We start from the raw sequence: 18,725 nt of genomic DNA on the forward strand, positions 1-18,725 counted from the left end.
GAACATTTATTGAGTTTTTCAGTGTCCATTTTTGTTAGTTTTCCTCTACCAGATTGGAAGTGTGTTATGAAGTGTGAGCACTTGCCAAACTCTTGTTGTCCATGCACAGTTAGCATTCATGCGTTTGTGCAGAGTTAGACACATTGGAACCCTCAGTAACTCTGTGCAGAAATAAACCTTCACAACTGTGAACTTGTTGTGTCCCTTTTCAGAATTTATGTGCAAGCAGTTTTCTAACTGCTGCTGTATCTAACTGTAATGGACATTGGTATTCCATTTAGGTGAGCTTGATTAAAGCAATAGAAGATGAAGGATTTGTTGTTGAGAAATCAAAGGTTAAAATAGACTTTAAAATGATGAGAAGCAAAATAGTCTTGTGATGAGTTTTTTTGGTCTGTTGTTTTGAACCTGCAATCCACATGACTGTGCAGCCATTTAAGAACAAAAAATGAGATGGATGCAAATAACATCCTAATAATCCATAACATTGTTGGTTTTATAATGCAGATTTTATATTTCTGCTATCACAATTGGCCGGTGCCAGGTTTTTGCTAGTTGCTGTGTTTTAGATAACTCTGATATGCTGTAGGCATAAATGTAAAGTCTGGCAGAGGAACACTGGAGATATTTCAATGTTGGCATTTGGTCAGTTGTTACAGTTAGTAGGAGTGGTTTGAGTTGCAGAGTGCCCACTGTAACAATGATGTTAAAAATGTTATAATGAATTGTTCAGCTGAAAATGTTGGCTGTCCATTGATCATCCAGGGGCACAATGGTGATACATTTGTCAACCGTACAAGTATGTGCATTATTGTGTTCTTTAGTGGTGGCAAAAAAAGCTGCTGAAAAAACATCTGATTACTTTTTTTTAAAGTATAATTTTTAACTCTTGTTGGGTATTTTTTGTTCTTTTTTTTATGGTCATAAAAATTCAAGTAGTTTGTTTTTTAAATATCAAGTTACATTCCAATTCTGCTTTCTTTTAAAAGACTTCTGTAATAAAATCACGACTTTCATCGGCACAATTACTAGTTGATTTACTTTGGCATACTCTTCTCTGCCTAGAGAGACATGAATGACACACTTGACTGTTGAATGAGGCATTCAGAGACTTGAAGAGAATGGGTTTTCATCTTTTTTTTAAAGTTAACCTTGTGCCAAACTTTTGTAGAGGCTGTGGAGGTGATTATTTCACATTGCATAAATGTCACTTCCTTCACATAGAGGTTTTGAGAGGGCATTCTTTGGTCATCACATCACTTCCATTTTAATCAGGTTTGCTCTTGACCCAGATGGAAGCAAGCTACCTTTTTGTTGTTTTCTAAATGAGGAAAACTTTCCTTAGTATGTATAAACGATGACAGTGAATTTGTATTTCAGATATATGAATGAGAAATTGGCTAATAAATTTCTAAAGTGGAAAGAATCACAGCAATACCTGTCCAGGAGAAGCCATGAGAAAAGAGATTGATAGATAGAAAGAAAGATATATATGTGTGTGTGTATATATGCACACACACTCATAAATATGTGTTATCTTTACATGATATCAAATTATTAAAGATTGCATTGTGTGTCAGAAGGATGCCAGAGGGACTCCATAAGGCAGAAATGAAATTACAGTGCATAAAATGGTTTTGCTTATTTTCTTCCTTGTTTTTTCTTGCAGGATTGTTCATCTTCAGAAGAATACAGCATTGCTGCAGCATTGCTGCCCCTGACAACTGCCTTCTATAGGGTAAGTTTCTACTGCAACTACTGCTATTTTGTATTTATTTTTTACATCACGTACATTGTTAAAATGGAGAAAGAGATGACAGGAGATACATGACAGGCAGGAAGATTAATTCTAAAACTTGTTAATGTCAATGGAAATCATCAAATAGACTGATGAGGACATTATTACTCTAGGACACTTATTGATGTTGGGTCATGACATACACCCAGAACGAGATGCGGGCTATATGATGGGTTAGAGAATTATCTCCGAATTATATTTAGTCACTAAAATAATAGAATAATTTCTGATGTTACTATGTAAGAACTATTTATTGCAGTAGTACTGTGTTTAATTTGGCACGTTAAGCATGCACTGGCCAATATAATACAGTGGTCACTGTAGTACAGTTGGCCAATAAAGTACTTGGCCAAAAGTACAAGTGAAGTTTCCATTCTGTGTAGTTCATTTTGGAGGATATTGTAACTGGGTTGTTTTAACTGTGTATTTGTTTTCATTTTCTTGCTTTGGTTTCTTTTTTGGGGTGGGGGGGAAGTACATAATGTTTGATAGTGGCAAAATACAATATGATAGTAAATACAAAAATGTAAACAATGCAAATTTTGTAAGTAATTATTTCAGAAGCAGAACTCTTGTAGTATGACTGTATTTATTTCAATGCCCCAGTACAGTAGTGTTTTCACCAGTTCTGGGTAGCTCCAGTCCTGCTTTTTGGGATGTACATACCTCAGGAGACAAGTTCAGAATGTGGACTTGCTTGCAATATTAAATAAACTTTGTTTAATGTGAATGTTGCTGTACAACCCAGTTTGGGAAATAAGTGCTTAGTCACTGGTAATTGGTACACTGTGATAGTGCAAAACAGTAATTGCTTTGACAGCTTATCTACACATTAATAATACAGCAATTGAAAAATGCAACCTTCCACCTTGCAGATGGCCATGGGGCATTTATGAGTAGCCAGAAATGCAGTAAGTTCCCTATTTTAGCTGAATGGAAACCAAGGTTTCTGCAACAAAAAGCTGCAAGAGCAGTCGGTCATTTTTAGTTTAAATTATATGTTCTAATCAATTTCTGTGGTTTTTTTAAACTAGAAAAAGATTCTGCCATGTCGCTTTTAGAAAAAAATGTCAAACTTTACCAGTTAGAGAAACCAGAATTATCTGTTGAAGGCAAGAGCAATTTTGACAAACTTAAATGTGTAGATTTCCTGACATTTCTTATTTAAACTAGTACTTAACAACATGTATGGAGCATGAAGTGGCAGGGTTTTTTCCTCTTCTTGAACTGTAAAAAAGTTTGAACTGTAGAAAAGTTTTATTTAAATGTGTTTTAGTTTATAGCTGTACATAATACCCCATAACTGCTCTTAGGGAAGAGTGTACAGAGTATTTTCATTCTCTTATGTGAAGTAGCATGGTGAGATGTTAAATTTTTCAATCCCAGCAAATTGACTTTCTCCCATCTTTAGATCCAAGTTTATCTTTCTCTGTTCCCTCTGTTTTCAGTCCTTCAGTAGTGGAATTGTTGTTTCACATTTGCTGCTGCCACAAATATTTAATTTGAGGGAAGAGATAATGAGTTATAGAAATTTCCCTCTTCCCTATTTTATTCTTACTGCTGCATAAATTCTACATTTTCAAGAAACTTCTGCTTTCTTTTATTTTCTTTTTTTTAGTTTTGCTTATAAGAATAGCCAAGAGAGTCCACATAGCTCGTTACTTTGAGAGGTACATGGAGTGTTTTGGGGTGTTGGAGCAGTTTGGTTAGATTCCAACCTTGGTAAAGTTTGACCAAGTAGGCAAAAAAAAAAAAAAAAAAGACAACAAAAAGAGACTTTTTAATGTAGCATCAAGAGTTTTGAAAAAAGCTTAAAAAGTTTTGATTTCACCATCAAGCAGAGCAAAAATCCGGATTGAATATAAAATATATTTAAGTAATTTCATCTACACACTTGTATTTTTTGGTAAAAGTACCAAGATCTCACACCATTTCTCTCACAGAAAGTTCTCTGAAATCTTTTTATAATAGCCTGAACTATTTAACTCTAAAAATACACTCAGGAAACTGTGAGTCCCTTGGTGGAAGAAGCATGATGAGTTTTTTAATGTGCCTGACCTGAATTAAAAATTAAAATAACCTGACTATTAACTTGCAAAAGCCAGCTGTTAATGCATAATAGAAAAAGAATTTTGTTTTTCCCAGATCTAATCCTCAGGTTCAGTGATGGTCCCCTTTGGTATGTCCCATTAGATACAATTCTTTGGCAAAAGTACTTACTTTGGCATACAACTATTCATACTAAACACAAACTGACATGCTGTTCGGAACATAAGATTATTACACTAACTTTGCAGTGGTTAGTTAAAATTCAGATTAACAGTTTAAGGTTCGGTTTGAGTAGAGCTTATACTTTTGAGCAAACTGATTATTTTTGAGTAAAAAATGATACTTTTTGGAGGATCTTTCAGCTTCTCTAAAGGTTTTCAAAATCGTGTCATAGATTAGAGTGAATATATTCTACCTGGCATGAGCCTGTGCTTCACCATGAAGAATTATCTTTCCTCTGCCATAAGATTGTGTTGATGCTTCCCAAGGATGAAGCAGTGCTTGGCAGAGTGCAGTTGTTTTATTGGTGTTTCTTTTCTCAGAATACCATGTTTAATGCCAGCAGCCTGCTAAATCTCATTTCACCCACCCCTTTTGAGACAGGACAATGTTCTTAGTAGCCAGGAATTGTGCATCTGACAGTGGCACAGGGTTCCATTTGTGTGTACATTGGTGTCATTGCTCCAAGTCAAGCTCTCAGTGACAAAATCTGTAGTAAATCTAAAAGTATAGTAGAGTTTTAAGAGTCTACAGTTCAGTCCAGTCTGATATTTTGCCATCTATGTTTGCTGTAGCATTTTGATGGGAAATCATGATGGGATTTCATGTTGCAGCACTTCACTGTTAGTGCAATTCCTCTTGCTTCCAATGAAGTAGTATAAAGAAGTTACACAACTTCACAGTTCCTGTATGGAAGGACTGTTGTGTTCGTGAAATGTTAGGTTTCATTTTATTTATCCAAGACAAAGCAGAGTACAAATGAAACAGTTACCTGTTCTTCCCAAATAACTTCACTGTGTTTTACTGAACACAGTGCAGTCACCAAGTGTTTGCGGTGTATAAATAATGAGAAGGACGTGGTTTTGTTTGAGTTCAGCAGATAAGCCAAGAAACTGAGCAGTAACACAACTTAAAACTTGGTGGTGATGTTGGTAAGATTCTGGAATGGTTGTGTCATGCATTAGCCTTGAGGGATTTTAAAATATTTTTGGTAAAACAGCAGAAAATTTAAAGAAGGGAGCAAGCTGGCATGATGTAACCCATCTTGTCTTTGCCTTTGCTTATTTAAAAACTAGTCTAGGGTATTTCTACACAAATCCAATTAAAATTACAAGAAACATCACGCTGTGTACAGCGTGCTAGGAGCTTTTGGGATGTCTGGTGAAATTTCAGAATTCTCCCTGAAGTCTGGTGAGTGATCTATTGTGAAACTTGATCAGGCAGGATTTGATCACACTCTAAGTCAGAGCTGATGGGATTAAAGTCATAGACAGGAAGTCAGCACTGGTTGCATATTTGTGGCCTGGAGTAATAATTGAATTTTTCTAGAAAAAATAGTCCCAATGCTTTTTAAAATTTTTAAATATTGGACACATGCTATTAGCAGAATGTGACTCATCAGTGACAGTGGACTTTGGTGTGTATTGCTAATGTCGCAAAAACAAACAAATTTTTGCTTCTGGGTTAGAAAAAGGTTTTAGTTTACCATTAGTAATACCGTTGGAATTTTGTTTAAAATTGAAACAATATAAATAAAATGTATTTATACGTGAAGATAAAAGAATTTTTCCATGTTTTCATGGTACCAATGACCCGTGCTTATTTGGTACGTGCTCACTTCTTCTGTGTATAACGTGGAAATGTAGTATTCCACAGTGCTGTGGAAAACAGGTCTTGTTCTACGTGTGGGAAGAGAGGAGGAGAGGGAAGGGACCTATGTTAATGATGTTTTCCTTGCATGAACTCACCGAGGAGCAGCTCGGCGCTTGCGCAAGCGGCACCGTCCCATCCGCAGGGCTTGGGTTCCCTGTTTCACTCTGGCCCCCTGCCAGGCTGGCAGGATGTGGTGAGCCCCACGCTGCCTTCTGGAGTGCAGCCAGGCAGGAGCAGTGGCAGGCTCCAGTTCCAGCCTGTCCTGGGCAATGGCACAGCAGCAGAGCTGCCACCCCAAAGTGCCCAGTGCTGCCCCAGGCAGAGGCCACCGCTGCGTCTGCCCTCCCTGGCGGCTCAGCTGATCTTTGGCACTCCGGTCAGCCTCTCTTGCATCCCTCCCCCACTGAACGTTGGACACAGTTGTGTTCCCCTCTCGACCTGATTGTTCAGATGATAGTAAAGTTTTCTACTCCTCGGGGATCTTTGCCAAAATTTTATGACTAAAATGTTGTGGTTAAACTGGATATGATATCTGTGTTCCCATACCTTTCTACCACATTGCAGAGTCCACAGTAACACTTGCAAATTTTCTGTTGTTTGGCATTCAGAAGTGTTTGAATAAAGGAAGTGGCATAATAAAAATACACTATTCTAAGAGTAAAGTTTTTTCTGTGTAGATGTCATGAATAGGCTTCCACATTTATAAACAAGCATTTCTTTAAATGGCAGTATTCAGAGCAGGATTATTTTTCAGAATCACAGGTTTATTAGAAAATTAGAAATTAATTAATTAGAAAATAATTAATTAATTTGAGTCAGTTGTTTTTAATGGTTTGATGTATGCTTGGAGAGTGCTGATCTAGTTTAGGCAAAAAAAAACCCAAAATGCAACAAAATGTCTCATAGTTTGGATGTATTACATTCAAACTGGTATTTGTCTTTTAGCAAGATGCACTGGAGATTGCTTTTGAATTTTTATGTGACTAAATTATGTAATTCTTGGGAGAGACAGAGGGAAAAACTGATTTTTAATTGATTTTTTAATGCTTCTAAGCCACAAAATTTCAAATAAAATTTCAGTTGGATGCTGATGTGAATTTTTTTGTAGAGCTTGAAATGGAATGAGAGAAATGAGTCTGCAGCTTTGCAGACTGGGTCTGGCTGCAATCCTTAGGATATGGCATCATTGGGCTGTTCATCTGCATGCCTGCCCATTATTCATTTGTACTCCATGTTCCTGTACTTTTGTTGAGAATGAAAGAGAATTACATAAAATCAGAGACTTTTTTCAGAGTTTTTAAAAGAACAACATTTGGTGTAAATAATTTAACTTAAAATCTTTGGATATAGTACAGAACATTTATTCAGGTCATCTTAAGATGTACCCTGACAGCAGTTTTGTGAAGAAAAGGATTTTAGTCCAAGGGCTTTTTTTATACTCTTCGAGGAGAATACAAAAATGTGAGTTAAGTAAGAAGTTGAATTAATAAAAAAATGTGAAACTGGAAGTATTTAATGTTAATGCACGAATAGAAATAATTTGAATGTTTTCCATAGTGAATTATATGTGGTGTTTTGCATAAAACAATAATAAAATAAAAGTAATTTGAGTGTGGACTTTCCTAGCTGAAATGGGTTACCAAGTTTCAATAAGTTATGGTAGATACTCAGTGGAAGAAAGTCTTTACTCCTTGAAATGCCTGGAGGAATGACTGCTCAGCTCCAGAGCCTGTTGGGTGTAGGAGGGATTCCCAGTTTCGTGGATGAAGGCTTTCTCTGAAGATTGGAGGCAGTACTAGTGAAATTCAGAAGAGTTTATAGTATTTTAATCATTGTCATGAACCCTCCCCTTCCAAGAGAGACCCGATTCAAGGTTAATTATGTAACAGAAGCGTCGTAATTTGAAATGTGCTCTTTGTTGTGTAGCAGCAGCTGTGAAGTCACAGGGAAGATACTCCATGAAAGGCTGATGTGGAAAAATCTATGATTATGGGTGAAGAGTTGATTGCCTTTTTATGTCTCTGTCAGGCAAATTTTATAGTTAGTGTCAGCTGGAATCAGTGGAATATTGGTCCACCTACTGTGGAAAACAGTGGAATAATTTAATACTAATATTATCTCTGTTACTTAATGACAATATTATATTACTGTTTATTTTAGAATTTGTGTAAATACCAGGGAGTTGCACAAAGCTATTGAATGATGCAGTTAATTTAGAAAAGCAAATTTAGTGAGGTTTTTTACATTCAACATGAATTCTGATTTTTAACTTTAATTTCTGCACAAGTGTGATTGTCCCAAGTAATTCTCATACTCATCAGCATGCTTCTAGCCTCCTGGAAAGCTAGGAAGACTTTCTGTAATGTGTTAGCTTTCCACACTGAAATATTTTCACCCTTGCACCTAGTTATTGTGCTTCCTTCTAAAACTTTCTGTCCTACTCTGGTGTGCTTGGATTAAAATCACTTCTACTTTAAAATTCTTCACTCTTGAATTGCTGGCTTTAATTTAGGAAACTCCCATCGTGAAAGACTTCCTTTATTGTCTTGGCAAGGAGTTTTGTCTGCTTCCATTAATTTTCTTTTTGTATCTCTATCCTGCCAGTTCTGATACTATCTTAGTCTATGGAAATGTTTTTGTGACTGAAATAGTATTAAGTAACATTATTTTTAGTACTAAAATTATTTTATTTATCCATTGTCAGAAAGCTAATCGCTTTCATACAGAAACATATTTAAGTTGCCTGCTTAAAAAGAACATGGCTGTATCATGTAATGGATTAATAGGGAATGAGCTGAACCACAAAGGAACATTTACAACATTATCAAGTGTGTATATGAGCATTATTTGCATTCCTGGAAAATCCAGGAGCCTTAATTGTGGACCAGAACTGCTGGTGTTACTTTTGTACAAAAAAACCAAGAACTGTTCTTGTTCTTTTTTACAAGAAAAATGAAGATGCTTACCCACAAGAGCTTACAAACAAGTATTTGAAATAAGTAGTAATACTTGAAGCCAGGCAGTTTGAAGCATTGGAAGGAAGCTGTGGAGTCATCATTATTGCTCATGATTCATGACAGTCATCATTATTCATAACAGTAATCATTACTGTTGGTGATTCTGTGCACCAGTAGGTTAATTAGGGCTCAAGTTTTAAGAGACATGACCTAAAAGCAGGGTTTTTTTGACTTTTGAGAGAGAATAATGTGGTTACTTGGCAGGTGCTTATGAATATGAGTGGGATCATGGAAGAGCATTTTTAAGGCAATGGTCAAAGTTCTGTCAATATTTCCAAACACTCCTCCAGTCAAAAGTTTTATTACATACATTAAAATTTATTTTCATATAAATATTATAGTTCAGTAAATTATTTTTTGCAAAAGCAAACGTACTTTTCATGTTAAAGCAGGAATCTGAGGATTCTTGTTAGTTATGATCGAGTGCTTTTGCAGTATCCCTTGCAAACACAGGCACCCAAAAGTCATCCCTGATCCTTAAGATTTTAACTTGTGTACTTTGCTTCTGATAGATACATAATACATGCCAGTAGAATACATTTTATGTCTTTGCGGTAGAGAATATCTCACTTCCAAAACTATTTTTAGGTGGGGGAAAACAAATTATAATACAACAGGTTAGCATATTAATAGGAGAGACTAACTGGAGAGTGTCTTTAACGTGCGTCTTTACAAGGAATTTAGGAAATCCATTACTGAGGTAACTTTGCTCTGTTGAAGAAGCTGACTTTCCCAGAATGATAACGCAATGGAAAACATAATTTAGCAATCTGTAGTTCCTTTCCTTAGTGGTTTGTGGGAGGGAAGTACTTGGTCAGGAAGAAAAAAAAGGAAATTTCCCCCAATTAAAATGAGACGTAATGATAAATTTTGTAGTAAATTTGTGTTACTGAGGAACTGACCCACTATTGCCTAGAATAAGGAGAAAGCTTTCTGTTGCATTTCCTCTCTATTGGATCACATCATTTGTTTTCCAGAAATGATACATTACTCTGGTTTAAGAAGTTCATTTCGTTATTGCCCATCTCTTTACGTTGTTACTTCTAGGGGGGATTACAGTGTTACAGAAATTCTGATTCACTTCAAATTTTCACCATGAAAGAATTTCTGGTGGCTTAATTAAAATCTAGTAAAGCTTCTGAGCTTCATGTGAAGGAATGTAAATGAAGTAACAGAGTCCCCCATGCGTTTTCCGTATGTGTAAGGTCAACTTTGCCTCCTCATCACCCCATCCTTGTCCTGGTAAAATGGAGCTTTCTGGAATAATTTCCTTCCCTGAGTTCCATTTCATTGTAGCATTATTATCTGATATGAGCAGCGTTATTTTATGTTTCCATGACAGAGCAAATGCTTACAGATGGTAAGGGAGAGAAATTGCTGCTATATTTGTGTGTATTGCTTGCTTCTCTGTGAATGTCTCAGTTGCCATCCTAGATAGCTCATCAACAATTTAAACTGAGTGTGACCGAAGAATTGAGTTGTCACAAACACTTTTCTTACGTACATGTCCAAGTGATTTAAGCCCAAAATCGGAGTTTTTATCTCCTACTCTTGTTTTCATCCATATCCCTGCATTTTTTTCCATTTGCTGCTTCTGTATACTTCATGACATTACCTGCAGTTGGAATTCTTGGTAGGATGCTCTTCTTGGCTTCCTCTGATTAGTCACAGCTCTCTGAACTTGTGCATACCACATCAGCTCGTTGTCATGAGTTTGTAGTGCTGCGCCAGGAAGAATTCACAGGGCAGGTGTGTGGCTCTCCTCTTCCTCGTGCCCTGCACGTGCCAAATCTGCACCTTACCATTTGGCAGAACTGTTCCTGACAATATCCTGCTCTGTAAGGCACTTCCATTCAGCACCTCCACAATCATTTTCTGTGTCTGTTGGTCAAACTGGATGTTGTTTGATCTCTCAAATGGCTTAGCTCAGAGTGCAAGTTCGGTTTTCTTGTCCTTACTTTCAGAATTCTTCATAATATTGCGGTTCCTGATTTTGCCCGTCCTCTTTCTTTCACATGAACCATGTAGTATATATATAATTTGTATTGCCAAGATGAGACCTACTGCCATTAAAATTGTATGAATTTGCAATTTATATTCTCTATTGTACCCTTACATCTTTCAAATTTGCTCATCCTCTTCTTGAGGGCTACTTGAGGACTGTTGTTTTAATAGTTTCTTCAGATAAGGAAATGCTGCTTGTTGAGATAAATTCAGAAATAATTTGACCAGTGGAGACAGAGAAGGCTCCCACAGAAGAAGCAAAATAGTAATTAAAGAACTACTAGAATGAAGTGACAGAAGAATTTAAAGTAGTTACTTTACTACCCCCTTGGGGGATTGCTTAGATGCTCTATTTAGCTGGGCTTTAAGTTGCATATCAGGTCATCAATAATTCTAAAAACCATTATTTGAATATAGATAAAACCCATCAACTTCTGAGATTTACAGGGTTTATTTATTTCTGGGCACAGACCTGGATAACAACTTTGTTGCTGTGGGTTATTTTTGTGGATAGAGCCAATGGCACCATTCCAGTGCACTCACAGGTGCACTCACTGCTGGACCACCTGATCCAAAGGGATTCAGTGACTTTTTAGGAGATTTTCAAAATAACTGTGCCAAAGCTTGAAAAACTCTTCAGATGGATTCAACACTTCAACTGAGAATTTGTGAAATCTGTATCTTAACTAATGGATTTAACCCACCAAAACTTTATAATGCTATGTAGAGGGAGAAAAATCAAACTATTTCTCATCCACTTTGTGGAGTTTGACCTTATTTAGAACTGTGAAGTTATGGCATGAAAAGGTCTTTTCTTTTTTATGGGATCTGAACAGATGTCGTTCTAGACAATTTTAGTTTCCGTTCTTTCTTTGTATAACAAAACTATTTAAATGTCTTCTTTATCTCTTTGGAAAAAGAAGTAAGCTATTATGTGTATTATTTAATGTTACAGGGAACTTTGTCGCATGTATCCATCCTGATAAATCTTTGTAGAAATCTGAGGTAATCTGCATGGCTTTAAGTAATGTCTAGTAAATTACACATGATCTTCAGGAATCTAGGATTAGAGATCATGAGTAATTAGATGTTTAATGACTTTTGCCAGAAAATGTATACAGTAAATAAAGCTCCATCCAGAATTACATCCCATTTTTGCAAAATTCTAGAATTCTATTGCCCTCTGCTGGTTTAGCGTACCTGGCTGTGATTTGCTAGCGCTGAATTATGAGTGAATTGACCTTCCATTCATTTTTCATGGTGAAATAATAGTAGATAAACAGTGTAATCGATCACTTTACTACTCATTTTATTTTAAAATAGAAGTCAACCTTGAGTCTGGTTTGGTGGCAGGAAAGGGGGCAAATTTGTTTTCTTTTTTGTTGCCGAGATTTTCAGGTTGGAGGCGAAGCTCAATTTAATATTTCACCATTTTTTTCTAAAGCAGTTAAATAGAAATTAACAGAAGCTTTGCATTTCTTCCTTCATGCTTTTATGACATTTCCCCACATTTGTGTGCACAATATGTGTGTGTATAATTTTATACTTTGGACCAAATAGGAAAGCCATCCATTGAATTGGATTTTTTGACTGATGTTATCCGTGCGGCACACAGTCGGACTTGAAAACATTCTCATATGCAATTATACTTGCTGGAGTATGTGTGTGTAATGGCTTTGAAGTGAAAGAGGGTAGATTTCAAATAGAAAATAAGAATGAATTGTTTATTGCAAGGGTGATGAGATGTGAGGGAAGGCTGCCCAGAGCAGCTGTGGCTGCCCCATCCCTGGAAGTGTTCCAGGCCAGGTTGGATGGGGCTCTGAGCCACCTGGGACAGTGGAGGTGTCCCTGCTCAGGAGCTGGATGATCTTCAAGGTGCCTCCCCAGGCAGGCCATGCTGTGGTTCTGTGCTACGTGCACACGCTGCAGTGTTATCTGCAGGTAGGATGTAGGTAAGGCTCTGTCCTGCTGGTCAGTCAGTGAGGGTTGATCCTGGGGGACAGCTTTGAAGTCTTTTGGGGTTTAGCAGGATCTGTGTGGGCACAGCATGGATGTGACTGCAGGACTGGCTGGTAGAACGTGTTTATGTGCAGAATTTGGTTGGCATCACTTGGCCTGGGGTGGCTGCAGTAACTGGTACCTGCTTAGGTGTCAATAGGTGCTGACTGACAGGATGTTTATCTAAGCAGGGACAGGGAGCAGCTCTTTAAATTAGTAGTGCCACTGTGTCCTGATGATCTCTACGCCTGCACTAGCACATTCCAGGGAAAACTGTAACCAGTAGAGGAGAGGAGGAGCTTTGGCATGCAAAGGTGCTGCAGTAGCTTCCGCACAGAGGTCGGATGATGACCCATAGCCAGTGATTCCTTGAGGAGCTGAGGAGGAAGCTACTCTTTGTGTTCAGCAGCACCCTCCTTCTCACTTGTTCTGCCTCATTTTCTCAGCAAATATATCCAAAGCAATAACTCAGGCTGTCAGTTGGAGACAGAAATACACTTTATTTCTGAAGTAAACTGGATGTCTCTACAAGACAATGCACTGTTGAGTTTTCCCCTTCATTTCCATAACTGAGAGACATGCAGCAAAATCTTGTGAGAAAAGAGCAGTTAGGTGTATTCATTCTTTGGGTTTTATTCTTTTTGGTTTGAAAATCACTTTACAACTTCACAATCAATACCTGGATCCTCTGCTTTACTATAACAAACTTCCTCCTTTAAGCTTTTGTGGTGTAAAGGGTAGTAACTACTGAGTGACCAGCTCAACACAGGCTTTTCTTTATCAGAAACAAGCAATCTAGATAATTTAATGTTACAGAGACATTCTTTGAGGACCTGGACCCCACAGCAAGTCTGGGAGTCTTGGAACTGGTGCATATTTCTTACTGAGCTGCAGGCACAATTTTCACAATCAGGAGTATCCAGTGCAGGGAAACAGGGAAAAAAAAATCTAGGCAGGTGTTATTCAGTACCTCTCGGGAAGGTGGAAATAATGGCAAGATAATTCCTGAATTCAGGAAGTTGCCTATATAGTCTTACACAGCAAGTCCCAAACCCACCTTGTGTTCTCACAAACTGTAGTATGTAATTAATTATTTTGATAGGAGTAAGGTCTGTTTCATAGGGAATTTGGGAAGGGAGTGTTCAGGGGTTCTTAAGTTTCATTAATCTGTTTAAAGGACTCGGTGTCCTTTGCAGAAGTTAACTGATTTTCTGTTGGTTGTTACAATTTACACCTCAATGCTCTTTCTGTCATATTGACAGCTTTAGAATAAGGACTTCATCAGTTCAGAACTATTTTCATGATTTTCTTCTGGGGTCTCGTTTAAGCTGTCAGTCCCTAAAATCCTCCCTTGTAAGTAGGAAATTCTTTTGCTGCCTCCTGCATTCATTGTGTCTGGCAGGACTGAGTTACTGGGACAGAGAGAAAGCACAAATATCAGTGTAGTTTAGCTGTCCTGTGGAGAGCTATCCTGTGAAGATATGTTTTATATAGGTAGTATTTCTTAATGGAAAATGCCAAACTGCTGTTCTACTTAAACTGGATAAACTGTGAGCAAATTCTTTTGAATGCAGCAGTAAACACCGAGGTCCTTTTGATGTGTTAGGTGAGTTTCCATTCTAGGGAAATGGGCTGACTAAGCACACTCAGCATAGAGAATATAGACACTGCAAACTTCATGGAGTGCTTATGTTTGTACCAAGAGTATTTTTAGTCCATGGGTTTAGGCTGCACAGGGACAACAGTGTGCTTCTTGAGGTTGGTATTGTTACTGTTTTTTCTTTTTTTACAAACAAACTAACCCAAACACGCAGAGAATCCAAAGTGATTTTGCCCAAAATAACTGGCAGAGCCAGGAACTGCAAGTCCTGATTTTGATTCTGTGCTCTGGCCACTGTCAGGTTTTGCCATTTGTTTCATCACATGCAGGTGATGAGCAGGATAATATTTATGATCACTGAACTTTTTTTTGATGTGTTTTCTTTCATGCTTTTGTAAACAAAGTTTTTTTATTTGGTCTAGGAGTTATTGTCAGTGTTGATTTATGTCGTTATATGTGAACATAAATCTTCATTGTTTAAAAATTATGTTTTGTACATGGCTGTTCATGGTTTTAAATTATGAGCACAGGAAGAGCATCTAAAAGCCCCTCAGGTTTCCTGTCATGTTTGTCCCCATGTGAAAATCATTTATCTCATTTTTATTTCTTTAGCTCCACGGTTAGGAGCTTACACTTTGTTTTGAGCTTGTGTCAAAGATCACCCCTTTTCTACCCAGTTTACCCAAATTGCCTGATGTGGATTGAATTATCAAAGGCAACTGAAGAGGTTGATAGTCAGTTCATTCCTTTGTGTGCATTTACTGCACAAATTGATGTGAATTAACCCTACCAACTAGCTAGGCTTGAGCAGACTTTTTATTTCTTTTCTCTTTTTGTTTTTCCTTCCCCTTTTGCTTTCCTTTCCCCTTTTACCTTCTCCCTCTTCTTGACATTCATACTCCCTTTCTGCAGATATGTTGTGGCTGGGAATTGAGTCCCAGTGAAAAAACAAATAATAAATCAAAGTAAAAGTCATGATATGGCTTTAGCACTAACCTTTGCTTTCAAGCTATGTTGTCCATATTTTTATTCCATGAGTTACCCAGCATCCCTGTTCCTCTCTAACACAGGTTTTGTGCATCTGGATTTTGAGGCAGGTCAATGATTAAGCCAGATCAATTTGCGGGCCCTGTGGTGTGTCTTGTGTATGATTAGGTTTTTTCAAGGGAATATCCAGCAGTCCCTACAAAGATGAGTAGGACACTGATTGTGCTGACCTGTTCTGTGATTTAACAGCTGGATCAGTTATCATTTCCTGTCATCTGCCATAAGCTGCCCCACAACTGAAACTTGGGCATCTGTTAAACAAACCAGATATCTTCTTTCTGTCTGTATTGAATAAACAAAGTCACATTGAACATTACTTGAGTAGATGTAAATTTCTTAACAGGTTACCAAGAAATTCTAATGAAATTCTGCATGATCAAATCAAAATTATACTGCTTGCTTTTAGAAGGCTAAGCACAAGAAGGCACTTCAGTTGGGTAAATTCTATTAGCATGTCACATAGAGTTTCCTCAGATGTAGAATTTTCAAGAACCTTTGATAGGGAATAAGTACATGGCACATGATCAGGACTTTCAGTTCATGCTGTACTTGGAAGAGCCTAGTGAGGAAAACACAGTTTGAAGAATTGCAAAACTGGAAATCTTTAAACCAGACTGCAGAAGTTTTGGTTGTAATTTCCTACCCTTCCATTTGAATGCCCAGGTGCCAGCTAGGGAAATGTTATAAGTACTGGCTGTTCTGTACAACTCTAAAATGACAAATATTAAATGGAGCAGTATTCATGCTCTCCAGGAAAGTGGTTCAGAACATAATCACTGCAGTAAAATCTAAGTTCTGGACATTGTGCGTTTCAGGTATGGGTAGTATTGTGAGTGATAGACATTAAATGAGGCACCCAGTAATGCACTTTATTCTTCAGTTCTGCTGCAGAAATAATCATAAGCACAAATTTAGATGACCTGCTTCTTTGCTACATGCAATATACAACACATTGTTTTGTGGCCTTATTTCTTCAAAAAGTAGGAACATATGATAAAAGATTTCATTATTTGGGCCACTGAAATAAATTTCCTTTCTTTGTATGTGGTTATCAAGAATATTAAACAACTCCCTGGGAGACTAGTGCAACCTAAATAAATAGATGTACTTGAAAAAAAATGGTTCATTCATAATGACTAATGCTGTAACAGTTCTGGGTTTGTTTGAGACTTTACAGTGATCCAGACCCTTGTGACTTCAAAGAACATACCCAAATTAGCACTCTTTCAGGAACTGGATTTGGGTCACTCAGTTCAGTAAATAACACTGAAGCTAGCAATTTATCTAATCTTCTGCTGTGGCAACAAATGCAGATTATTGGAAGGACTCAGCTGACACTATTATTTAAATTTAATTACTACAGTTCTAAATAAAATGAGAAATAATTTTCATAATTTATCTAATCTTCTGCTGTTGCAACAAATGCAGATTCTTGGAAGGACTCAGCTGACACTATTATTTAAATTTCATTACTACAGTTCTAAATAAAATGAGAAATAATTTTCATCTGTTTGAATGCTGATTTCTATGTTGTACAACTAGGTTATTAGAAATACTGTGGGTTTTTTGGCAAGGAAGATGTTTTATATTACAAATGTGTTCTGTACTGTTTTCGCAAAATTCTTACCTCAGACCTCATTTTTCTGCTCTGAATCAAGAATCAGTGCCTTGCACTGGCATTAGACTTGTATACAACCTCCCTGTGTGTTAATGTCTTGAATGGCACAAAACTGGAGATAATTTCTCTAGCCTATATTGCAGTACAAAAGTTGATGTAGTTCATATTTCAGTCTGTACTCCTGATCATATATATACACATATGTGTCATAGCCTTAAAAAAAATTGAATAATAGGACTGATTTGTCAACTTTGCACATTTTTTGCTTTCAGAAATTAGCACCTGGGGTTAGTCAGTTTGCTTACACCTGTGTACAAGATCATCCTATCTGGACTAACCAACAGTTTTGGGAAACAACCTTCTATAGCAACGTGCAAAATCAAGTTCGCTCCCTCTACCTTACAGCCAAAGATGACAACCATGCAGTGCAGTTGAAACAAAAGGTAGGAGACTCTATTAAAATATTACAGTAATATTTTTATTCACATATTAATTGTTTCCTAGGTTACAGAGAGTTAAGTTATGGTTTTTCCAATTTTATATGTTTTTATTTACATTTATTTGCAAAGCATTATCATTTGATGTTAGCTCAATTTAGTGTGGAAAAAGCATTGGCAAGATACCTAGTCATTCATTAATTTGACATCAGGCTTTAGGTCACTAATACTAGTTCCCAGATTCCTTTATTTTACTTTGACTGTGTGCCATCTACCTAGTTTGATTAAGCTAATGCTAGAATTGGACTCCAGCATATAAAAACATGAATGTTTCAGCTGGTCTGGAAGCTATTTATACAAAAGCTTCCCTCACCTGAACATCCTAGGAATTTGGAGAATATTGCCAGCATCAAGCCATGAGCTGCATGTTATTTCTCAATCTGATTTATGCTTGTTCTTATTTGAGCTAAGTGGGTAAGCTAAGGAAAGCAGCTGTGTTAAAATCAGATAAAATCAATAAACCACTCTGAAGAAACGTGGAAGATTGGATGGCATAAAAAAGGCTTTAAAAGCAATGATGTTTTATATGCCCACGTTGTGCTACTGCTGCATTTCCGTAAACTGCTCTCAAACCTCAGTTCTCATAATCATAACTCTCCTTAAACCTTATTGAGGGTAATTATTTGCTCTTTCTTTTTAAATGAATGTGTAATTTAAATAACTGAAGGAAGTTTAATTAGCAATTTAATAAATAAAGCTTTGGCTAAGCATTGTTTTTTAAGTTGTAGCTTTATCTTTTCTTCTATGTCTTTATATTTCTTTCTCTGTGTCTTCTAGGAGAAGACTCCTGCAGACCAGGAGAAGACAGCAATGGACCTGGCTGCTGAGCAGCTGAGGTTATGGCCAACCCTTAATAAACAGACACAGCAGGAGCTGGTCCAGAATGAGGAAAGCACAGTTTTCAGCCAGGCCATTCATTTTGCCAACCTCATGGTCTACCTGCTGGTACCACTGGATACAAGTAAGAACAAGCTGCTGAGAACATCAGCCACTGGGGACTGGGAGAGTGGAAGCAACAGCATTGTCACAAACAGGTGGGTACCCAAGGCCAGGGCTCATCCAGCAGGATGGGACACGGCTTGCACAATGGCTGTACTCTAATTACCAGACTGTTTCAGCATCTTCACCTCTTTTCAAGTTCAGTAGTTGAGTAGAAGTCTAACATGATTCCTCTCAAATAACAGAATTTTGTCTGGAGTGATTCCATTTAAAGGAACATTGCATT

At 37.2% G+C, this 18,725-nt stretch overlaps 1 protein-coding gene across 1 annotated transcript in view; it reads left to right on the top strand.

Annotated features, from left to right (window-relative positions):
* The window catches only part of SBF2 (SET binding factor 2), a 233,166-nt gene that overhangs the window by 166,620 nt on the left and 47,821 nt on the right, over nucleotides 1-18,725 (top strand). Inside the window, 3 exon segments of the mRNA XM_068194618.1 lie at nucleotides 1,670-1,738; nucleotides 17,276-17,446; nucleotides 18,278-18,534. Coding sequence (XP_068050719.1) covers nucleotides 1,670-1,738; nucleotides 17,276-17,446; nucleotides 18,278-18,534 — 497 coding nt within the window.

This window comes from Anomalospiza imberbis, chromosome 6 (assembly GCF_031753505.1).
Source record: "Anomalospiza imberbis isolate Cuckoo-Finch-1a 21T00152 chromosome 6, ASM3175350v1, whole genome shotgun sequence".
NCBI lineage: Eukaryota > Metazoa > Chordata > Aves > Passeriformes > Viduidae > Anomalospiza > Anomalospiza imberbis.